The 21,567-nt window shown below is 39.7% G+C and overlaps 1 protein-coding gene across 1 annotated transcript in view; it reads left to right on the top strand.

The window, feature by feature from the left end:
- The window catches only part of Spag17 (sperm associated antigen 17), a 214,246-nt gene that overhangs the window by 133,665 nt on the left and 59,014 nt on the right, over nt 1-21,567 (top strand). Inside the window, exons 20-25 of the mRNA XM_055628204.1 lie at nt 8,551-8,723; nt 11,267-11,376; nt 14,236-14,475; nt 16,402-16,513; nt 17,643-17,824; nt 20,238-20,340. Coding sequence (XP_055484179.1) covers nt 8,551-8,723; nt 11,267-11,376; nt 14,236-14,475; nt 16,402-16,513; nt 17,643-17,824; nt 20,238-20,340 — 920 coding nt within the window. The remainder of the gene's footprint in view (nt 1-8,550; nt 8,724-11,266; nt 11,377-14,235; nt 14,476-16,401; nt 16,514-17,642; nt 17,825-20,237; nt 20,341-21,567) is intronic.

Consider the following 21,567-nt stretch of genomic DNA (forward strand, 5'->3'; position numbering starts at 1 on the left):
GATGAAAACCTTCATCACTCTTCCAACCTAATGCTCGAAGTGCCAACCAGAGCAAAGAGGCAAAAAAAAGAGAAACAGAAGGCACCCAAATTAAACAGGAAATGTAATTTATTCTGTTCACAAATGACATAATCTTATATATTGAAAACCTTAAAACACAAACACCTCTTGCTATTAGAGCTACTAATGAATTTAGAGACATTGTAGGATACAAAACATATAAACGTTAGTTCGCTTTTGATACATTGACAAAGAACATCAGAAAATAATAAAAGAAAGCAAACCCTTTTTAATAGCATCAGTAGATTTCCAAAGTGATTGTACAAGTTTACATTCCCACCAGCAATGGAGGAGGGTTCCCCTTTCTCTACATCCTCTCCAGCATGTATTGTCACTTGAGTTTTTTATCTTGGCCATTCTGATGGGTGTAAGGTGAAATCTCAGGGTCATTTTGATTTCCATCTCCCTGATGACTAAGGATGTTGAGCATTCCTTTAAGTGTTTCTCTGCCATTCGATATTCCTCTATAGAGAATTCTGTTTAGCTCTGTACCCCATTTTTTAATTGGATTATTTGATTTGTTGCTTTTTAAGTTCTTAAGTTCTTTATATATTCTGGATATCAGCCCTCTGTCAGATAAAGGGTTGGTGAAGATCCTTTCCCAGTCTGTCGGCTGTCATTTTGTTCTGATGACAGTGCCCTTTGCTTTACAGAAGCTTTTCTGTTTCCTGAGGTCCCATTGATTGATTGTTGATCTTAGAGCCTGTGCTGTTGGTGTTCTGTTCAGGAAGTTGTCTCCTGTGCAAATGAGTTCAATGCTCTTCTTCACTTTTTCTTCTAACAGATTTAGTGTGTCTGGCTTTATGTTGATGTCTTCGATCTACTTGGACTTTAGTTTTGTGCAGGGTGATAAATATGGATCTATTTGCATTTTTCTACATGTAGACATCCAGTTAGATCAGCACTGGATTGCTGAAGATGCTGTCTTTTTTCCATTGTATGGTTTTGGCTTCTTTGTCAAAAATCAATTATCTGTAAGTGTGTGGGTTTATATCTGAGTCTTCTGTTCAGTTCCACTGATCCACCATTCTGTTTCTATGCCAATACAGTGCTTTCTCAGACAATTAGGAATAGTGATTCCTCAAGATTCAGCTATACCACTTCTGGGCATATATCCAAAAGATGCTCAAGTACACAAAAAGAACATTTACTCAACCATGTTCGTAGCAGCTTTATTCATAATAGCCAGAACCCAGAAACAACCCATATGCCCCTCAACTGAGGATTTGATACAGAAATTGTGGTACATTTACATAATGGAATACTACTCAGCAATTAAAAACAAGGAAATCATGAAATTGTCAGGCAAAGATCTAGAAAAGATCATCCTGAGTGAGGTGTCCCAGAAGCAGAAAGACACACATGGTATATACTCACTTATAAGTGGCTATTAGACATATAATATAGGATAAATATACTAAAATCTGTACACCTAAAGAAGCTAAGCAAGATGGAGGACCCTGGGTAAGATGATCAATGCTCAGTCAGAAAGGCAAATGGAGTGGACATCGGAAGAGGGAGAAAACAGGAAACAGGACAGGAGCCTACCACAGAGGGCCTCTTAAAGAGGCCCTACCCAGCAGGGTATTAAAGCAGATGTTGAGACTTATAGCTAAACTTTGGTCAGAGTTCAGGGAATCTTATGAAAGAAGGGGGAGATAGAAAGACCTGTAGGAGACAGGAGCTCCACAAGGAAAGCAACAGAACCAAGAAATCTGGCCACAGGGGTCTTTTCAGAGACTGATACTACAACCAAGGACCATTGATGGAGATAACCTAGAACCCCTGCTCACATGTAGCCCATGGCAGCTCAGTCTCCAAGTGGGCTCTCTAGTAAGGGGGACAGGGTCTGTCTTTTGACATGAACTCAGTGGCTGTCTCTTTGATCACCTCCCCCTGAGTGGGGAGCAGTCTTACCAGGCCACAGAGGAAAACAATGCAGCCAGTCCTGATGAGACCTGAAAGGCTAGGGTCAGATGGAAGGGGGGAAGGAGGACTTCCCTTATCAGTGGACTTGGAGAGGGGCATGGGAGGAGATGAGGGGGAGTGGAATTGGGAGGGGATAAGAGTGCAGTTACAGCTTGGATACAAAGTGAAAAAAATGAACTAATATAAAAAATTAAAATAAAAATAAAAAATGGCATCAGTAGAAATAAAATAAATATAAATAAGGGATGAAATAGCTCTATGCTGAAGACTAAAATGCAGATGAGTGAAAAGATATTCTGTAGTCCTGTGTTAGAAAAATTAGTTGTTAAAAATGTCTATACTAACCAAAGTGATTCACACGTTAATTTAGTCCTATCAAAATTATACTGTTGGGAGCTGGAGAGTGAGCAGAGTGGTTAAGAACACATGTTGCTCTTGTAGACGGCTCATATTCATTTCCCAAAACCCACATTGTGGCTTACAGCAGTTCATAACTCTAGTTCCAGAGAATCCAACACCCTCTTATGACCTCTCTGGGCTCCTGTAGGCATGTCATGCATATGCATACACACAGGCACACACACATGCACACAGGCACAGAATTAAGCAAATAAATATAAAATATAATGTCATTTTGTATAAAATATATAAACCAATCCTAAAATTCGTATAGGATGAACACAGGGATTACCTATGTTTTCAGTTATTTTAAGGCAAATCCTCTGTTTAGGCTTTTTAATTCTTCATTAAATGTGAGTAATTTACATTTCCTTATGACTAATATACAACAGATTAAGCAGAGTGTGCTCATGAAAATATCCATTTCTTAAAGGGATATAATAATGTCTATCTTTAAAATAATGAATTTGTGTATTTTCTTTTTTTTTTTTGTAACTTTTAACAATACAATAAAAGTCCCATATTGTCCATCACTACATTAATGGGAAATTAGATTAAGTTAATGGGGGGTTAGTTCTCCCTGTAGTAAAAACTCTCTTTGGTCAGCACTTAGGGTGTAGTACAGGTATCCAAAAAAGTCATCAGAAGCAAGAGCATCTAAGTTTTCCTGACCATCTGCAACACTCACATGCTTCTACATCATTTTGTTTTGTGGTTGCATTTTCTTCAGATAATAGTCTGGATGTTTAAATCTTAAGATCTCTTAAGAGATTTTAATATGCATTAATAACAATTTTAGGAATATTAAAATAATTTATGTGCTTTTATTTTAATTGATGTGGTTTCATTTTTACCATTTAATCCTACAAATATGTTTCTGTTTTAGTATGAATCCATTTCCTTTCGGTAGATGGAATTTTCTTAGTTCTTTCTTAGTATGTGCCTTTTATGATATAACCCTATTTGTATTCTTTTAGAAATTAGACATGCTCATTTGAATCGTGCTTAATTATTTTTTATGACATCTGGAGTTATTACATACTAATGCCATTTCATTAAACTGCTAAAAATGTAAATGTGGTGCTTTCAGACCTAACAAGCTGTCTTAGTATTTCATTGCTGTGATGAAACACCATGACCAAGGCAACTTATGAAAGGAAGCATTTACTGGAAGGGCTTGCTTACAAAAGTCCCCATAGACATGCTCAGTCTCAACACTATTATTTAAAACTCCAAAGTCTTCTCTGATACTTGACAGTCTCTTGACTACAACTCCATGTAAAAGCAAAAGCAACAAGCAAAGCATATACACCCGACATGCAAGGGCACAGTGTATACATTATTGCTCCCAAGGGGAGGAAGGGAAACATAGTGAAGAAATACTAGATCAAAGCCAGCACAGCAAACTCCAAATTCTGCACCTCTATATCTGATGTAAACAGCGTATTGTGTGGTTCTTTCCTGCCAGCTTTGCTACCTGAAGCTTCTGCACAAGCTGTCCGTTGTGGTTCAGGCCCAGGAAATCCCTCAGACCTTTTCCTTTCTCAGGCTGCAGTATTAGCTGGGTGGAGTCTTGCCTTAAGGTCGCCACTCCCTTTATTTCAAGTAGCTTTTCTTTGAATGTTTCATCTCCCCAAGCACAAGACTTGGCCCCAACATTACCTTTCGTGGCACTCTTAAACTGTACATTCTATAGTTCTCTTTGCCCCTTTTTATCCATTTCATTATACATCAGCAGAAGAGCGATCACTAATAACCACATCACACGATCAATCCTGGGCTGTCTTGAAATCTCCTCTGCCAAAAAACTCTTTAATTTAGCCTCAAGAAAATTCTTAGGACAAAGGCAAGGAGCAGTCATATTCTTTGCCAAAATATCGCAAGTATGATCTCTATGTTACCTGCTCATATTCTTCCACTCTAAAATCTCTTGAACTGGGCCATCACAGTCCACATGAGCCTGGCTTCCATGCTGCTACTAGTATGGTCCATTAAGTCCAAGTAAAGCTTTCAACTGACTTCCTAATTCAAAGTTCCAGAGTCTTCCATGTTTTTTCCAACAAACAGCATGGTCAAACCTGTCACAACAGTACCTCACCCAGTCTCTGATACTAACTTTTGTCCTAGTGAGTTTTCTATTGTTGCGATGAAACACCATGACCAAGGCAATTTATAAAAGGAAACATTTCATTGGAGTCTTGCTTACTGTTTTAGAGGGTGAGTCTATGATGATCATGGTGGGCAGCAGACATGCACGGCATTGGAGCAGTAGCTGAGAACTTTTGTTCTTGATCCACAACCAGCAGGCAGAGACTGGACCTGCCATGGTCTTTTGAAAGCCCTGTGACACACCTCCAGTGACACACCTCTTCCAAAAAGGCCACACCTCCTAATCCTTCTAATGCTCAAACAGTTCCACTCCCCGGTGTCTAAGCATTCAGATAAATGAGCCTCTGGGGACCATTCTTAATCAAACACCACAGGCTCCTATTTTGAAATAATCTAGAAATGGTGTTTCCACCTGTAAGGTGGCAGTTTTTAATCACAATAATTACAGCTCTTTGCATGTATAATTTAAACAATATACTAAATTGTCTTGACCCTTTTATTTGTCTCCAATGCTTGCATCTTTACTTTTTAAAATATAACTGGAATATATTTGGAGGTAATTAATTCACCAAATATCTGTGGATAATAAAGTTCCTACAGCATGGTATACTTATCCTCACTTAAATACTGATTTGCTCTGAGTGCATATTTGGGGTGCAGTGGGGTGCAGGTATACATGCATTTGTATGCAACCCTTAGGCCCCATTCCTTAGGTACCTTTTTTTTGGGTGGGGGTGATACTGGGATTTTCCCTGGCCTTTGTCTCACTGATATGCACACACTGTGTGGGGGAAATCCAGTGATTATTTTTCTCTGCATCTCTGGGGTTATAAGTACATCTGTGTGCACGGGGATTATAAGTGGCTGGCCTGCCTCACCTAACTTCACCGCATGAGTTCTAGCGATCAAATTCATGCCTACACAGCATGCACTTCACTAACTGAGCCATCTCCTCAGCACTCAAGAATTCTACTTCTTAATTTGAAATATTCATTGAAAGGAACTAAGCATAAAAAAGTATCTAATCTATGAATTAAAAGGTTCAGACTATTTGCTAATCTGAAAATAAGGTCTTAGATGCCTGAGGGTAGGTGCAGGAAGACTAGTTAGAGGCTATTGCTGAGATCCTAAGAAAAATTAGAGTAAGTTTTAATGGAACAATAGAAAAAAAAATGGAGAAAAGAGAGTGGATTTTGATGTTACTGTAAATGCAATCTTATTTAAATAGTTTTAATTTACTACCAGATTGGAAGAAGAATATAAGAAAATAACAATCATTTCATGTTTACTTATTCAACTAGCAGTCTAAAATGCCAGCTTTGATGTGGTAACCTTGGTAGAATGAGGCATTTGCTTGTGGACACAGAGTCAGAGATGCTGGTACCTTATAAATGAAGATGGTAAATACTATAATTTATAATCTACAGTTTCTACTACACATCTTTAGAAAGAATCAAAGGTCTAGAAGGTGATTCAGCAGGTTAAGGCAGTTGCCATTAAGTCTGATGACCTAAGTTTGATTTGCTAGGACCCATGTGATAGAAGAGAAAATATTCTGACCGGTTGTTTCTGATTTCCACATGTGTACCATACCATAAACACACACCCTTCTACACACACACAGACACACACATGTACACACACAGAGAGAGAGAGAGAGAAAGGAAAAGAACAATAATTAAAATTATGATGCATCCTGTGTTATGCATTTAGATTAGTTGGGCGCCATTTAATGTTGGTTATTAATATTTACTATTGACTTATCTTTTAGCTAAGCAGCAGTTATTCCTAAACCAGCTGTATACTCAAATCACCACATAGAGACTGGAATTTATTCAATTAACCTAGAGCACAATTCTGGCAATAGTTACTCCATCCTAAACCTCCAAGCCCACATAGTTTCCTACCATTCAGATTTCACCCATTATACTAGCTTTTAGTCATATCTTGGGTCTGGTACATCCCTCCACGTGGTTCCAAGACCTCTCCTGCGGATTCTCAACTCCTCCCTGACTAGGATGTCCCACCCTATCCTTTCCATTGTTCAGCATTGGGGCTGGTTGTTTAATTGACAATATAGAGAACAAATGGTGGCATATTTACACAAACTTGAGACAGGTGATACTTAGAATATGCATCACAATGCAATGTCGGATTGAAACCAAATAGTGGGGTAGAGAAATCAGCATTTGAATGAACAAGGGTAAATTGTATACATTCCAAAAGAACATTATACCAACAATCCTGAGTATTCCGTTCATCTAGCTTTATTTTTTCAAAGCCTTATTTCATTTCTTAAAAAGCTAATATTTACTGTCAAATCTAAATGTATCAATTTATATCCTTTCAGAAAAGAAGACTTTAGATATCTATGCAGATTTATTAATATTCCACTTAAAAATACCCTGATCAGTACAAAAGGTTCGAATAGATTTGTAAGCAGCAGCGAATCACTCTTAGTAAGCAGCAACTCCTGGGGGGAACATGAATGTGAGAGCAGTTTAGGGAATTGGATTTACAAGGTAGCTGTTCCCAAGGCAAATTAGTATTATAGCTGTATGTTGGTGGAGGAATGGGGGGGGGGGGTCCTTAATGAAATGACAGGAGTAGCTGGTGGCCAATGAAAAGGATTTCTAATGCGTTATAAACACTAAAAGGTTAATAAGTGTTGACAGTAACTGTTTCTTCAACTGTCACTGACTTTCCTGGTGTTAATCAAGAGATGACTTAGTAGTTAAAGGCCACACTGCCCTTTTAGATGAACAGAGTTCTGTTCCCAGCACCCATGCAAAGAGGTACCCAACTACCTGTAATTCCAGCTCCAGAGATTTGATGGTCTCATCTGGCTTCAGAGAGTACTCTGCACACACAGAAACACACACATACAGGTAAATTAAAAAGTAAACCTTTCCAAAAAGTCTTTAGTCCTGCACTTGAATGGAAAGACTTCACTGTTAGGCCTCACATCTTTAACTGTGAAAAGCAGTGGACATTTTTCTTTTTTTTTTTAATTCTTTATTAATTACACTTTATTCATTTTGTATCCCCCTGTGGTTCTTTTCCTTCTCCCATCCCAACCCCTCCCTTCCTCTCCCCTCTGCATGCATGCCATTCCCCAAGTCCACTGATAGGGGAGGTCTTCTTTTCCTTCCTTCTGATCCTAGTCAATTAGGTCTCATCAGGAGTGGCTGCATTGTCTTCTTCTGTGGTCTGGTAAGGCTGCTCCTGTTAGTTATTAAAAAAGCATGAGACTGGTCAACCGATATTCTCTGAAAGAGGTTTATTAGGAGGGTATGGAGGGAAGGGGGAGCAGGACAACATGAAGAGAGAGAGAGAAAAGGAAATGGGTGCCGAGAGAGAGAGAGAGAGAGAGAGAGAGAGAGAGAGAGTAAGAGAGGAGGGAGAGTAAGAAAGCGTAAGAGTAAGAGTGTAAGAGAGAGACCACCTGTCGGGGTTGGCTCTTTAGGGGCAAGGTAACCACGCCTTCCAGGTGTGGCCACCTGGCCTGTGACACATGATGACATCATAAGTTGCCAGGTAACCCAGGAGCAGGTTGTGTTCCAAAATACTAACAGCTCCCCGCTCAAACCAATCAGTTCACGTCAGAGGCAGTCCCTGTTCCTATTACTATGGAACCCACTTGGACACTGAACTGCCTTGGGCTACATCTGTGCAGGGGTCTTAGGTTATCTCCATGCATGGTCCTTGGTTGGAGTATCAGTCTCAGGAAAGACCCCTGTGCTCAGACTTTTTGGTTCTGTTGCTCTCAAAGTGGAGTTCCTGTCCTCTCCATATCTTACTGTTTCCCATAAGATTCCCTACTCTCTTCCCAAAGGTTGGCCATAAGTCTCAGCATCTGCTTTGATAGTCTGCAGGGCATAGCCAGGCATTTTTTAAATACTCAGCAAAGATCTGCACATGACGTCTATGCCACTTGGGTAACTCAGAATCATTTCATTTTTGAAGAGAACATTCACACTACCTGTGCCCAGTTTCCTCATGGGCACTTATAAGGACTCTCACTTAGCATATTCTCATCTTTGTCTCATCTAGGAATTATTTAGAACTTGTTGCAAACTCTATTCAAGACTGGATCACAGAGGAAGAAGCAAAGTATCAGGAAGCCAAAATGGCCGAGGAGCTCAACAAGGCCAAGTTTGAGTTGGAACATAAATCTTCTGTTTCCAAATTTTCTACCAAAACTGTTACCATCAAAAAATCTAAAAGTAAGTAACCAGTGCATGTATTCATAGAATAATAGGCACATGACCAAACCTCTGGCAGAGTACAGGGAATCATAAGAAAGAAGGGGAGTTAGACTGATGAGAAAAGGATAGGAGCTCCACAAGGACCAAAGATATCTGGGCACAGGGTCTTTTCTGAGACTGACATGTAACCAAGGACCATGTATGAATGTAACCCAGAACCTCTGCTCAGATGTAGCCTGTGGTAGCTCAGTAACCAATTGGTTTCCCATAGTGAGGGGAACAAGGACTATTTCTAACAGGAACTCAATGACTGGCTCTTTGGCCTCCCCACCCCCCCAAGGGAGGAGCAGTCCTGTTAGGCCACAGAGGAGAGCTTTGCAGCCAGTCCTGAAGATACCTGATAAAACAGGATCAGATGAATGAGGAGGAGGTCCCCCCTGTCAGTGGACTTGGCAAGGGGCAGGGTGGAGATGAGGGAGGGAGGGAGGGACTGGGAGGGAATGAGGGATCAGGACACAGCTGGGATACAGAGTTAATAAAATGTAACTGATAAGAAAAAAATAAAATACAAAAACAAACAAACAAACAAACAAACAAAATAATAGGCATTCTCTTAAAAGAAGAGTTGCCCCCAAATGCTGGTGAGTCTTAGCTTGCTCTAATAAATGGAACAGCTGCATTCCAAATGCAATGACATTGTACCTGAGCCAGGCACAGGAGTGTTTGTCACTGTCATATCTCCTGTGATCTCTAAGAACATTTAATCTATTATACAAACCAAATATGATGAGTTAGGGAAATGGCGATGTCCTCACTGATAGACTCCATGGGCTCCATCAGATAAATTTATTGACAGAAAGGGAAGTAAAGTCAGAATTAGTGGGTCTCAACAGGATAACTATAGATTCCAATAGCAAGACTAAAATCAAGAGTCTTCTTCAAACAGCAAATAGCATCCAAAGACCTGGATTCCTGAAGATAGGAACCTAAGGGGAAGCGGGAAGAGTTTCCCAAAGGCCCAGATCTGGAGTTGACCAGATCTTGAATAAGTACACATCTTCGATTTTGTTCATCTCTAGGTCTTGACTAATTTCTAGAGCTTTGGACCCATTAGGAAAGAGAAAAGAGGGAAACAAAGAGCAAGGTAACTTTTAAGGAAGAGACTTGATTAATAAAGAAATGAAATATGGAATTCATCTAGAAAGTATCGCTATTTCATAGCCAGTAGAAAAGAGTTTTTCTTTGCTAATAATATTATTTATAATAGCTAAAGTTAAAAGTAATGTCTCATAGTGAGACCAAGCTATGAACCTTCTAAAAATTCTGCAACCTCTTTTGTTACCAGAGGGGTTTGTATGCAGCCTGACTTTAAAGTAAAACCTAAACACACTTTTTGTAGGATATTAATATTTACTATTGATTTATCTTTTAGTTAAACAGCAACTAAACCAGCTGTACACGCAAATCACCACACAGAGACTAGGATGTGTTAAGTTAACCTAGAGCAAAATGTTGGGCAATGATTACGCCATCCCAAGCCCGCATAGTTTCCTACCATTCAGATTTTACACATTCTACTTGCTTTTAGTCATATCTTAGGTCTGGTTCATCTCTCCTCATGGTTCCAAGTCCTCTCCTGCCATCTCTGCTCCCAACCCTCCCACTCACTTCTTTCTCCTCCCCTCCAGACCAGGATGTCCCACCCTATTCTCTCCATTGCACAGCATTGCGTGGTTGTTTTATTGAAAATACAGAGAACAAATGGTGGCATGTTTACACGAACTTGTGATGCTCACTCTAAGCATCATAGTGCAATGTTTGGATTGAAACCAGATAATGGGATAGAGAAATCAGCATTTGAATGAACAAGTATAAATTGTATATATTCCACAAGAACATTACACCAACACATACTGATATCCCTTGGTATCCAGAGAAATGGTTATATTATCAGTAGCTGAGCTTCCCCTTATGGGTGCCCAACAAGACTTTACTAAGTACTTAGAGTAATGAGTGGAACAACACAAGAAATAAAAGAAAGGCTGAGTGTATTCTTACCCACTGGCAGGGAACATGTTGACCACCTTTTTGATTAAATGCCACTGAGAAACCCAAAACCTCAATATCTAGGTGCTGCAGAAAGCCATAAACTGGTTACTCCAGCTTGTAATGTACCTAGCAAGTACTGAACTGAGTCCATTCCTGTCAGAAAAGATGTCAGAATGTTTGGAAGCAACAAATGACAACAATGACAAGAAAAGGGCCTCGCTATGGGAGGGAGCGTTAGGTGAGTTCCTGTGGTCTTGAGGAGCTAAACTAAGAGTAATTAGTTGAAAATTTTAGGGAGAGAGATTCAAACAACACGTCAACACATTGTGAATGTGTTGTAAGTGGCCATCACGCAGGTGTAGCTCTGGAGATGGCAAGAGAGAAGTTAGAGGTGGATAAACCAGGAGCTGAACCTCAGAGCCTCTGAGGTCCCCTCTAGCCCAGAGACTTGGTCCTTCTGTGATACATTACTCTACAGAGTTGCTAAGAAATTTGATTTCCTCTGCTTATAGGTAACAAAGTGCTCAGCAAAATAGAACAACCAGATCCAGAAAAGGAGAAAGAGAAAGAGAAAGAAAAAGAGAAAGAGAAGATCTCTTTCATATTAGAAGGCTCTCTCAAGGTAATCCAAGGACAAATGTCACAGATCAATCACAAAGCCAAAATTATTTTATGACAGAGAGTTTGTGCTAGTCACAGGACATGATCTTTTAAGCTAAAACCTCCAAGATGACTGAAGCCTCAGTGAAAGGATCTGTGAGCCCAGAGCTTTGTCATGGGACAAGCTTCCAGGAGAATTTATATCCTTATTATTTTTGATAATCGTATCCCAGGACAGTGAGTGGTTGTCTCCTGGTAGTTTGCTCTTTACCTTTGTTGAAAATGTTTGATGTGTGTGTGTGTGTGTGTGTGTGTGTGTGTGTGTGTGTATTTTTATTTGAACTTTTAATTACAGAAGCGATATGTGCTTTTGTGATCATTCAAGATTACTTTTCTGCACTGTTCCTGGAATAAAAAATGTCAAATTTGACAGGTTCCAATTCCTATAAATACACAAGCACATAAGCACACATGCACAAAAGTGTGTTCTGTTGACTTGTATAGGGACCCCTGTAGGTTTGCTCTGGTTTGTGCCTCTGTCCTTGTGGTGGGTCGTCCTCCCAGAACATGGACAACCTTCTCCGATGCACAACTTCTCCAAACTGTATAGTTGAGGAGTTTTACGGATTTTTCATCATGTAAGTCTGCACAATTATTAAATCCATCTGCAGCTCCTCTCACAGCCTTGAAGCCTTGAAGGTTGTAGGAAAGCGGAGGGGGAAGAATCTGAAAGTGCCCAGCCTCTAACCTAGGTTTGATCTTTCTGGCAACCAGCTTCCACCCCATTCTGAAACTATCTAAGAGGTTGCCAAAGGTTGCCTCATTAGAACAAAAGACAGTCCTATCACTCATGAAATTCCAGGGGATTGGAGAGCTCAGTGCCAGGATCCACGGATGAAGACCAAATATCTGGTTCTTATTATATTATAATATTACAGTTTCTATTAAAGTCACTTGTTACTTATGTGAAAACGGCCTTATTTTGCCCCTATCCATTACACATAGCTTTTTAATTCTACAATTTTTGGTTAAGATTTTTGTTTTCTCATTGGACTCTTGAGACATCAGTCTTTCTCATCTTTGCTGATATCATAGATGTCAGTTTATCTTTTTTCTTTATCTGCTTTGAAAACATTCTGTGATCGTATGGTAATCACTTAGCAGTTGCTCTCTAGAAAAATAAAAGTGTTCATATATGTACAGAAATAACTTTCCAGTAAGTGTTGTGGATGGTAAATTTAGTGTATAATTTATAAATAATAACAAATCTTACAGTAATCATCATTGCAAAGTCTATTTAGCAAATTAATTCTTCTATATGCTGTCATTGGTTTTTGCTACATTATCATTTCCTTACATAGCCTATGGTTACAATTGACAAGTAAGTATATTAATCACTATTATTAGTGATTAATATTTTCATTTTATATTAATGAGACTAAAGAGAAACAACAAAGCATGTGTCCCACTTATTTGTCAATAACAAGAGTAATTTGATAGAGTGAAGAAAGAGAATTTGCATGTTGAAATAATATTTTCTCATGTTCACTCAAATTGTACTGTTACAAGCACTTATGTTGAATCCTTGTTTCTAACATTCTACCCATGGATGTTTTTTAGCACAACTAACCAATAATCAATATCCAAGATGCAACATTTGCTAGTGTCTGTAATGTAAATATTCCAACAATGGCTGATTTCAAGCTGCCAGAGTGGCATCGTAAAAAACTGAGGAAGGAGTAGTGTGGCTCTGTGTACCATTGTATAGTCTGGTTCTGAAACACAGCACAGATAATAATAAAATCTAACACAATAATTATAAATGGGTACGTTGTGAGTACTTATTTCCCTTGTTTTGAACATCAAACTGAGTTGCATTTATATGACTTTTTGGATGGTGGCTTTGCTTAGGAAATGTCTTATAAAACTCGTAAAAATGTATCAGTAAACTCTTGAAATCAATATGAGCCAAGTTCAGCACACACCTGTTATTTTATGCTTAGATGGATTGACCTTTCTGAATGCTAGGATCAATGTCTCTCATCAACTCGAGAAATGACTCAGCCAGTATCTGTCCAAATACTGCTTTTTCAAAAGTTGTGCTGTAGTTCCAAGAGGACTGTCAAGCTTACCTTGTCATTTTTATACCTCCTACTTTCTTGCTTATACTTTTGATAGTTCATTCTGTTTATTTACGCAAGTAGAAACTTTTATGGCTCTTATTTCATCAGCCCCCTCTCTGTAATCTCACAGATACACTTGCAAAGTTTTTGTTCAGGTTTTTATTCAAAGTGACTTAGCTCCTCATGTTTTGTAATTTCTGTTTGTAAGCTAATAGCAACTCAGAACTTGTCTTACTTGAGACTATATAGCCACACTGTCTTAATTTCCCCTTCCTCGGCCTCCCAAGTAATAAACTGCAAGTAGGCACCAACATGCTTGTAAACTCATGACTTTTTTTTTTTTTAATGTAATTTGTCCATCCATTTTGAAATATCCTGAGCTAGGAATGCTTTTCTGGATAGTCAACTTTTCGGCTGACCAAGTATATTTAGGATATAAATTAAAAATTAAAGGAAACGAGACAGGCCACTGGAGAGGCTGCTGCTGTTGTTGAGGCTAAAGACAACAAATATCTAACAATGTAAATTACAAAAGAATTGGAGAAGAATCTGAAATGAAGGGAGCTTTCCCAGGAGACTGATAGGAGTGAGCATATAGAACTAAGGAGTGAGAGACAATCAAAGATAAGGCTTAGTGTTTCAAAATGCCAGAGACAACACTTAGAAACACCATACTAAATTTCCTCCAAAATTAATGCAAATGCAACTCACGTTTGATCTTATTCAAAATCCTGCTAAGCTGTTGGACATGTCTGCAGGCATGGAAGGAAGAACAAGAGAGGTTAGCTGAGGAGGAGCGCCTGAAGGAGGAAAAGAAAGCAGAGAAGAAGGGGAAAGAAGTTGTTAAAAAGAAAGGCAAGGATAAGGCAGACAAAGAGGATAATAAGGCTTTGAAGAAAAAATCTTCTTCCAAGGAGAAAGCTAAAGAAGAGCCAGTAAAGATGCCGGAAGTGATAGAGGAAGCCATCCCGCTTCCGGAGCCCGAGATAGTTTACCCGGTAAACCAACTTTGAAAATTCTTTCTTTGGTCTATTTAAACAGTTTTGGAAAAACAAGAGTTTGGATGTTTGTTTGTTGTTTGTTTTTTCTGCTGTCTATGGACTAGACTTTAATTTCTATTTCTGTCTAGAATCCAGAATCTTCTTCATAGCTACACACCAAAATGGGAACACCTTCTGGTCCCTTTTTCCTAATTAGGGGCTATAAAGATGGAAGTATGACCCAAAGACTTACATTTTAAGTATTAAAGCATGTTAATAAGCAACTGTGCAGGTCAACTCAATGGGCTGGATTTGCTGAGTGTGCTTTGATGCCTCTGTGTGGAGAGCCATGTTTCTGGTTCACAAGCTTCAGTTAAGCCCTGTCTTTGCTATTTCTCCCTCGGGCGTTTATTTATGAGAAAAACCAACAAAAGAGAGAGAAAAAAATTGAAGATAAATGTTCTGTTCTGTTATTTGCAGCTCTGACTCCAGCCCCATTACTCTAGGGTTTTAAGATGTATCTGAATTCCCTGCAGCTAGAGCAGCAACATCTGATGTTTAAAAATGTCCTTTACGTCAAATGTCAATATTTCACTTCCCTTTAAAATTAGTGAACTTAATCCCACCTCATGCTATCTTGATTATGGAGCATGATTTTATTTGGAATTGATTATAAATGCTCACATCAATTTTGTTTTTTTTAATTTTTATTTTTTTAATATTCATCACAGGTTATTTACTTTGTATCCCAGCCGTAACCCCCTCCCTCATTCCCTCCCAGTCCCACCCTCTCTCCCTCATCTCCTCCCTGTCCCTTTCTAAGTCCATTGATAGGGAAGGACCTCCTCCCCTTCCATCTGACCCTAGCTTATCAGGTATCTTCAGGACTGGCTGCAATGTCCTCCTCTTTGGCCTAGCAATGCTCTTCCTCCCTTGGGGAGGAGAGGGAGGTAAAGGAGCCAGTCATTGAGTTCATGTCAGAAATAGTTCCTGTTCCCCTTACTAGGAAAACCTACTTGGATACTGAGCTACCATGGGCTACATCAGAGCAGGGGTTCTAGGTTGTATCCATACATGGCCCTTGGTTGGAGAAACAACCTCATAGGGGACTCCCATGCCCTGATATATTTTGTCCTTGTGGAGCTCCTGTCCTTAATAATAACAAACTTTTTCGGTTTTATTTTTCGGAGGAGAGGAGTTCAAGATGAGGTTTCTCTGTGTAGCCTTGGCTGTCCTGGACTCACTTTGTAGACCCAGGCTGGCCTCGAACTCCTAGAGATCTACCTGCCTCTGCCTCCCCGAGTGCTGGGATTAGAGATGCACCACAGGCATGCCCAACAGCATACACTTTTAAATAAAAGTCTTACTTCTTATTTATCTATGTGTGTGTGAGTACCCACAGAGGCCAGAAGAGGGCAACATATTCCCCCTAGAATTGAAGTTCTAGAAAGTATATGGGCACTGGCAAATAAACTTCGGTCCTCTGCAAGAGTAGCAAGGGCTCTTAACTGCTGAGCCATTTCTCAAGCCCCTGTCATAAACTATTTTTTTAAATCCTGAAAATTATAATATCCTAGAAATTTCTAAAGATTCTGGGCATAGTAGCAGCGGTGATCCCACCCTTCTGAACAGTGAAGCCAGTGATCATGAGTTTAAGTTCAGTCTCAGCTGCTGAATAAAACCCCGTCTCTAGTAATCAAGAAAATTGATAATAACATGGATTTGGGCTTCTGAATCTACAAAGTGACAGACATAATTGTTTAACAACAACAAAAGCTTATGGAAACCATAGTTGGCTAACTCTAGTAAGCTGATTGTTATCAACTGCTCTCAATTAGCAGTCAGTGGTATACTACCAACTATAATAAGCAAATAGTTAATAAATAATACTAATTACAACACACTCTGTCATGGCAGAAAGCAAACAAATGCTTCTTCTTCTAGTTCCGAGGATACAATATGGGAGATGTACCCATCCAAATCTCAGGGACAAATTGCTATCTGTATCCTTCTGATGGCGGGCAGATTGAAGTAGAAAAGACCACGTATGAACGAGGTAATTTGTAAGAACTATTGATGTCCTGGGAGAGGTCCATGCACTTCAGAGCATCACAGGGTGCTGCACTCCTGAGTCTGTGGGCGGCAGCCCACTGCGTACATGCTTACACTGCCTTGCGTTTCCAGAGCTCATGTGCATCTACTGTAACTGAGTCTGCAGGGGATCATCTAGCTCAGCATTTACTCAGAAGCTGTTGATAACAGCATCCTAATTGTTGAAAACATTTAAATACCCCCACATTATACGTCAGTGGTATAGTATCAGCCGTAGTAAGTAAATAGTTAATAATATGAATTACAGTGCTCTGTCATGTCAGAAAGCAAACATATGCTTTGAATTTGTAGCATGGATCTGGCTGGCTCTGTGGCACGGTGCTCGGGGACCTGCCGCTGGTATGTTAGGTCCTACCAGGCATATGTGAACAGTTTGTATAAATTTCAGATGGTTCACAGAAAATACAGTATTTTCATCTTAATCCTATCAATTTTGAGAGCCACCACAACCACAGTTGAAAACGAAAGGCTGGATTTAACAGGGTTATAAAAGGGAGGGGGAAACAAATCAGAGCACTGTTAAGAGAGAATAGGTTATTAGAAAACAGTTTATCACGTGAATAGTAATAGTAATTATAGAACACACCAGAACATACATAGATGAAATAACATGATATATATATGACTGTCATTGTAGTGCCACAATCAGTTCTAAAGATGTCAGGTATGGTAATACACATTTGGAACCTCAGCACTGATGAGGCTGAGGCAGCAGAATTGTGAATTTGAGCCTGATGTGAGACACACACACTTACAATTATATGCATTAGGTATTTCTGTATACACATAAAGTTGAAATGTTTGATGCTAATAAGCTCATTTGATTTATCAGAGTTGAGTATAAATATTCACTACTTCAGATGATGTATTTTCTCTGTGTGATTTGGTTTGAGCTGTGACCAGAAGGCCAGCAAAGACCTCCTTGTCCATCATTTCCATCCTTTAGATGTCCTTGTATAGAGTTGCTGAGTCTGTCCCTATCACATTCTGTCCTGCCTTCTATCAGCATTTTGTCAAGGCGCATCTGCGGCATCCTCAGGCAGCCCGCTCTCCACCCTATGGTTCTTCCTCAGGTTCAACTTTCATCAAAGTGAAAGTAAAAAAAGATAAACACAATTTTATAATTCACCTAAAGGACCCAAAGGAAATTGTGAAAAAGCAAAAGGAAGAGGATCACTCAGAAGAAGTGGTGGTGGTGGAGGAGGAGGAGAAGGAGGAAGATGAGGAGGAAGAGGAGGAAAAGGCTCCAAAGAATGTGGAAATGGGTGAGTGCCTTTTCCTTTGTGGTAATGGGCACTGGTAAGTAATCTGATGTGTCAGACCAGGCCCCCGACAGAAACATCCATGCAGCTCTTGCATTCAACACACGCAGATTTCACAGGTGCCACCTGGAGCATTTACTGCCCCGCCTGTGTTCTGTTCATCTTCCCTAACACCGAGTGTGGGTGCGAACACACTTCATCTGCAGTTGGCTGGTGAGTGGATCTTGCCGCCACCGGACAGGAGCACCTGTTCCAGTTCTCACAGTCAGGGCAACGAGCCAGGCCAGCCAAACTGATGCAGCAACACTGTGTGCGACGTCCAGTCTGAGCTTCATCTTGGTTTGTGCAGACGCGAGCTAACCCCCACAGATCCCTTCAGTGCAAGCAAAGGGATTTCCTTCCTGCGCTCCTCACTTAGTTTACTTTAGAACACCAATTTCTTGGCCTTCAAAGACAAGGTTTAAAAAAATCACAAATTTGGACATGAGTTTATTACCTGAATAGAGACAAGAGGTGCAAATGGCTGGCCAGCTGTCAAACACTGGAAAACCTGCTAGCATCTCAAAGCAACACCACCTGGAAACCGTAACTGCTTCTTATCCAAAGGGGCATGAGTTATGACTGTATAAGAGGAACAGTTGATTTTAGGAATGTTTTCACACCTTCCTTCACTTGTTCTACCTCCTCCCTCCCACCCCCCATAATGCACAGTTTGCAAGATTTTGCCTCCCAGTCTCTTACATCTTCTTCCTAAACTGCTCATGTTTAACCAGTTTCCCTGCGCTTTGAGGTGTTGTTTGTTTGTTAACTTGATTTTCCTAAGAAAACATCACTAGCCTCCCTTTCATTTTTATCTGCTGGATTCTGAACAGGGGAACATGTTTTAAAAAACACAGAAAGTACTTTGTAAAACATCTTGATACAGTTAAAAATCCAAATATTTCTGTTTTCCATAATTTACATTTGCTGATAATATGTTCTGCTTGGCTTTTTTTTTTTTTTTTTTTTCACTTAATACTACACACTCAAATTCCCACCATGTCTTTTCAGGGTGCAACAGTTCTTCCTTTTTTCATTCTTTGTCTGCATACAAGGGAATGTGTGTGTGTGTGCGCGCGCGCGGTGACAGGGCCTCATGTTCTAGAAGGTGTTCTATGACTGAGCAATGTTCGCAACCCATTTCGTTCCTCTCATCACTAAACAATAGGTGGTTATCTGGGTAGGCCACTCTATCCACCCTCTGACTGCAGGGCACCTTGTTTGTCTCCAAGTTTGGCTAAATATTGATGGAGGTGGTATGTTTGTCTGGATATAGGTTTCTGTGTGGAAATGCACTTTGAACTGCTATGGGTCTGTAGCAAGGAGTGTGGCTACTGGGCCATGTGCTAAGACAGAGTACTGTTGTAAGGGTGAGCCTTTCTGCAGTGAATGGCAGCCTTGTCGCTCTGATCCTCACAGCCGTCAGTGCTGTCTGCGTTTGGGTTCTCTCCATCCTGGCAGGTACTCGTTTTACTCATTGTTTTAGTTTGCCTTTCCCTGATGGCATAGGATATTGAACTGCTCTTCATATGCTCATATTTTTATCTGTGTGTCTTCTTTGGTTAGGCGTCTGTAGAGAGGCTTCGGTCTGTTTCTTCACTGGCTTGTTGTCTTACTGCCGGGCTCTAAGAGTTCCCATATATTTTATGTAACAGCCTTTTTCAGGGTGCCTTAGGCAAACATTTTCTCCCAGATTGTGAATTATTTTCTTTTCTCCTCATGAAGAAGCATGATTCTTTTCTGTTGTTGTCCCACTGAGCATTCAAATATTTCCAGTCAGGAAATAATCTCTTCATTGGTTAGAGGATTTTAAACCAACACTGTCCCAATTTTTATTATATGATGATGGAGCAGATGATAAAATGGAAACAAAGGAGCAGAATAGAAAGTTTGAGATCTTTTACATGTGCCTCAAGAATGTGCATTTTAACAATTTTTCTTTTAAAGCTTATGCTTGATTAAAACCATTTTCAATTGTGTTTGAAAATGTAAGGGATTATAAATGTGGGGATTTAAGAAAGTGTTTTTAAATGTGAAGAAACTTGGACTGACCTGGTGGTTTTCATTTGAAAAGTCATGTGAATGGTCCTTAGACCAATAACTAGCATATGGCCAAGCCATTAACTGGTTTATATCCTCTCTTCATTTTGACCTAAAGTCCTTTAAACAAGAGTCTCACATTCCATCCCCGGAACTCTGCCTCACTTCCCTGAGTCCTTGGTAAGAGCTGAATCAATGATTTTTAAATTGATGGTATTAGAAGAGCTAAGAAGCCCATTCCCAGCATTCCCACTGAATTCTGCTTACACGTCTAGGGAAAAATGGAAATATCCTTAATGTGATTTTTGTTTTTTAGAAACAACAGAGGCAGGGAATGAAGTCATCAGCAAGTTTGGTTCTTTTTCTGCCACTTTAGAAAATGGCATCTGCCTCTCAATAAGTTACTACGGATCAAATGGAATGGCACCAGGTGAGGTACACGCACCAGAATAAATGTCCGGTGATGAGCCGTCCCTGCCTGTCCTCAGCTTGTATATTTGTCGGCAAACAAACCTGTTCTGACTTAATGCTTCACATAGTGTCTTTCCCTGCAGCATAGAGAGATGAGGGGCATGGTGGATGTGTGTGTCTGTGTACGCATATGTATTTTTTTCCTTTACATCAAATAGCAATGCTTTCACTTTCAAATTCCCTTTATCACTTGTATAATCTTTTCCATGATAACTTGTACACATATATGTATATTCTGATGATTAATTACTCCATGAAAGTAATTCTATAACTTTGGTGTAAGGAAAGCATGATCTTCCAGGGAGTCCTATTGGTTTTCTACAAAATAATATTTTTATAAGTCCTGTTTTGGTAGAGCTGCTCGGTGTTCTTCATGACGTTGTTAAAAAAGAGCCATTCATCGGACATATTGGAGGATTTCTGGGCTCTACTTTCAAGAAACAAATTCTCCTACTGGAAGCTATTTCCTTTAAAACCACAAATAATATGTCACTTTACCAAGAACCCATTAAGGATTCCCACAAACTTTAAAGGGATTAACCACAGTAGGTATATTTTCAAACATTGTAAAATCAATAGATAATCCCTATGCCATATAGCTTTAAAACTACGTGCCAGTATGGATTATTGCAATCATTTTACCTCCTGACTATTGCAGTTCTTTTTCTGAAGATTGCCATGATCACCATAACCTTGTTTCTTAAAAATTTGAAATATCTCTAGACCGACACCAGGAGGTGGCTAAAAACAGAAATATGGATCTGGAATTGAAAAGAAGAAACATGCTTACCACAGCAGCCATTGTAGAGTCAACACATAAATGACCTTTGGAGCCCTAGCTGTGAATAAGATTGATAACATCTGATATATGCACAGCTCAGACTGTATATGATTTTCACATGTAGTATTTCACATGCTTACATAGCTGGGCCTCTACCTCTGTGATCCTGATTCAGTAAGTCAGAGAGAGACTTGGGCATTTGTTTAACTTCCATGAGTAATTATTATGGCGGCCAGACTTGAGAACATACTGCAGCCTGGGACCTGGAAGGTAGGATAAAAGAGGGCAGGGACAAAGTGACCAATCCTGCAGGAGAACAGATGACAAGATAAAGGGGGTCTTCTGAAGCTCTCTCTCACTCTCTCTCTCTCTCTCTCTCTTTCACACATACACACACACACACAC

This window comes from Psammomys obesus, unplaced genomic scaffold (genome assembly GCF_907164565.1).
Source record: "Psammomys obesus unplaced genomic scaffold, mPsaObe1.curated_primary_1811, whole genome shotgun sequence".
NCBI lineage: Eukaryota > Metazoa > Chordata > Mammalia > Rodentia > Muridae > Psammomys > Psammomys obesus.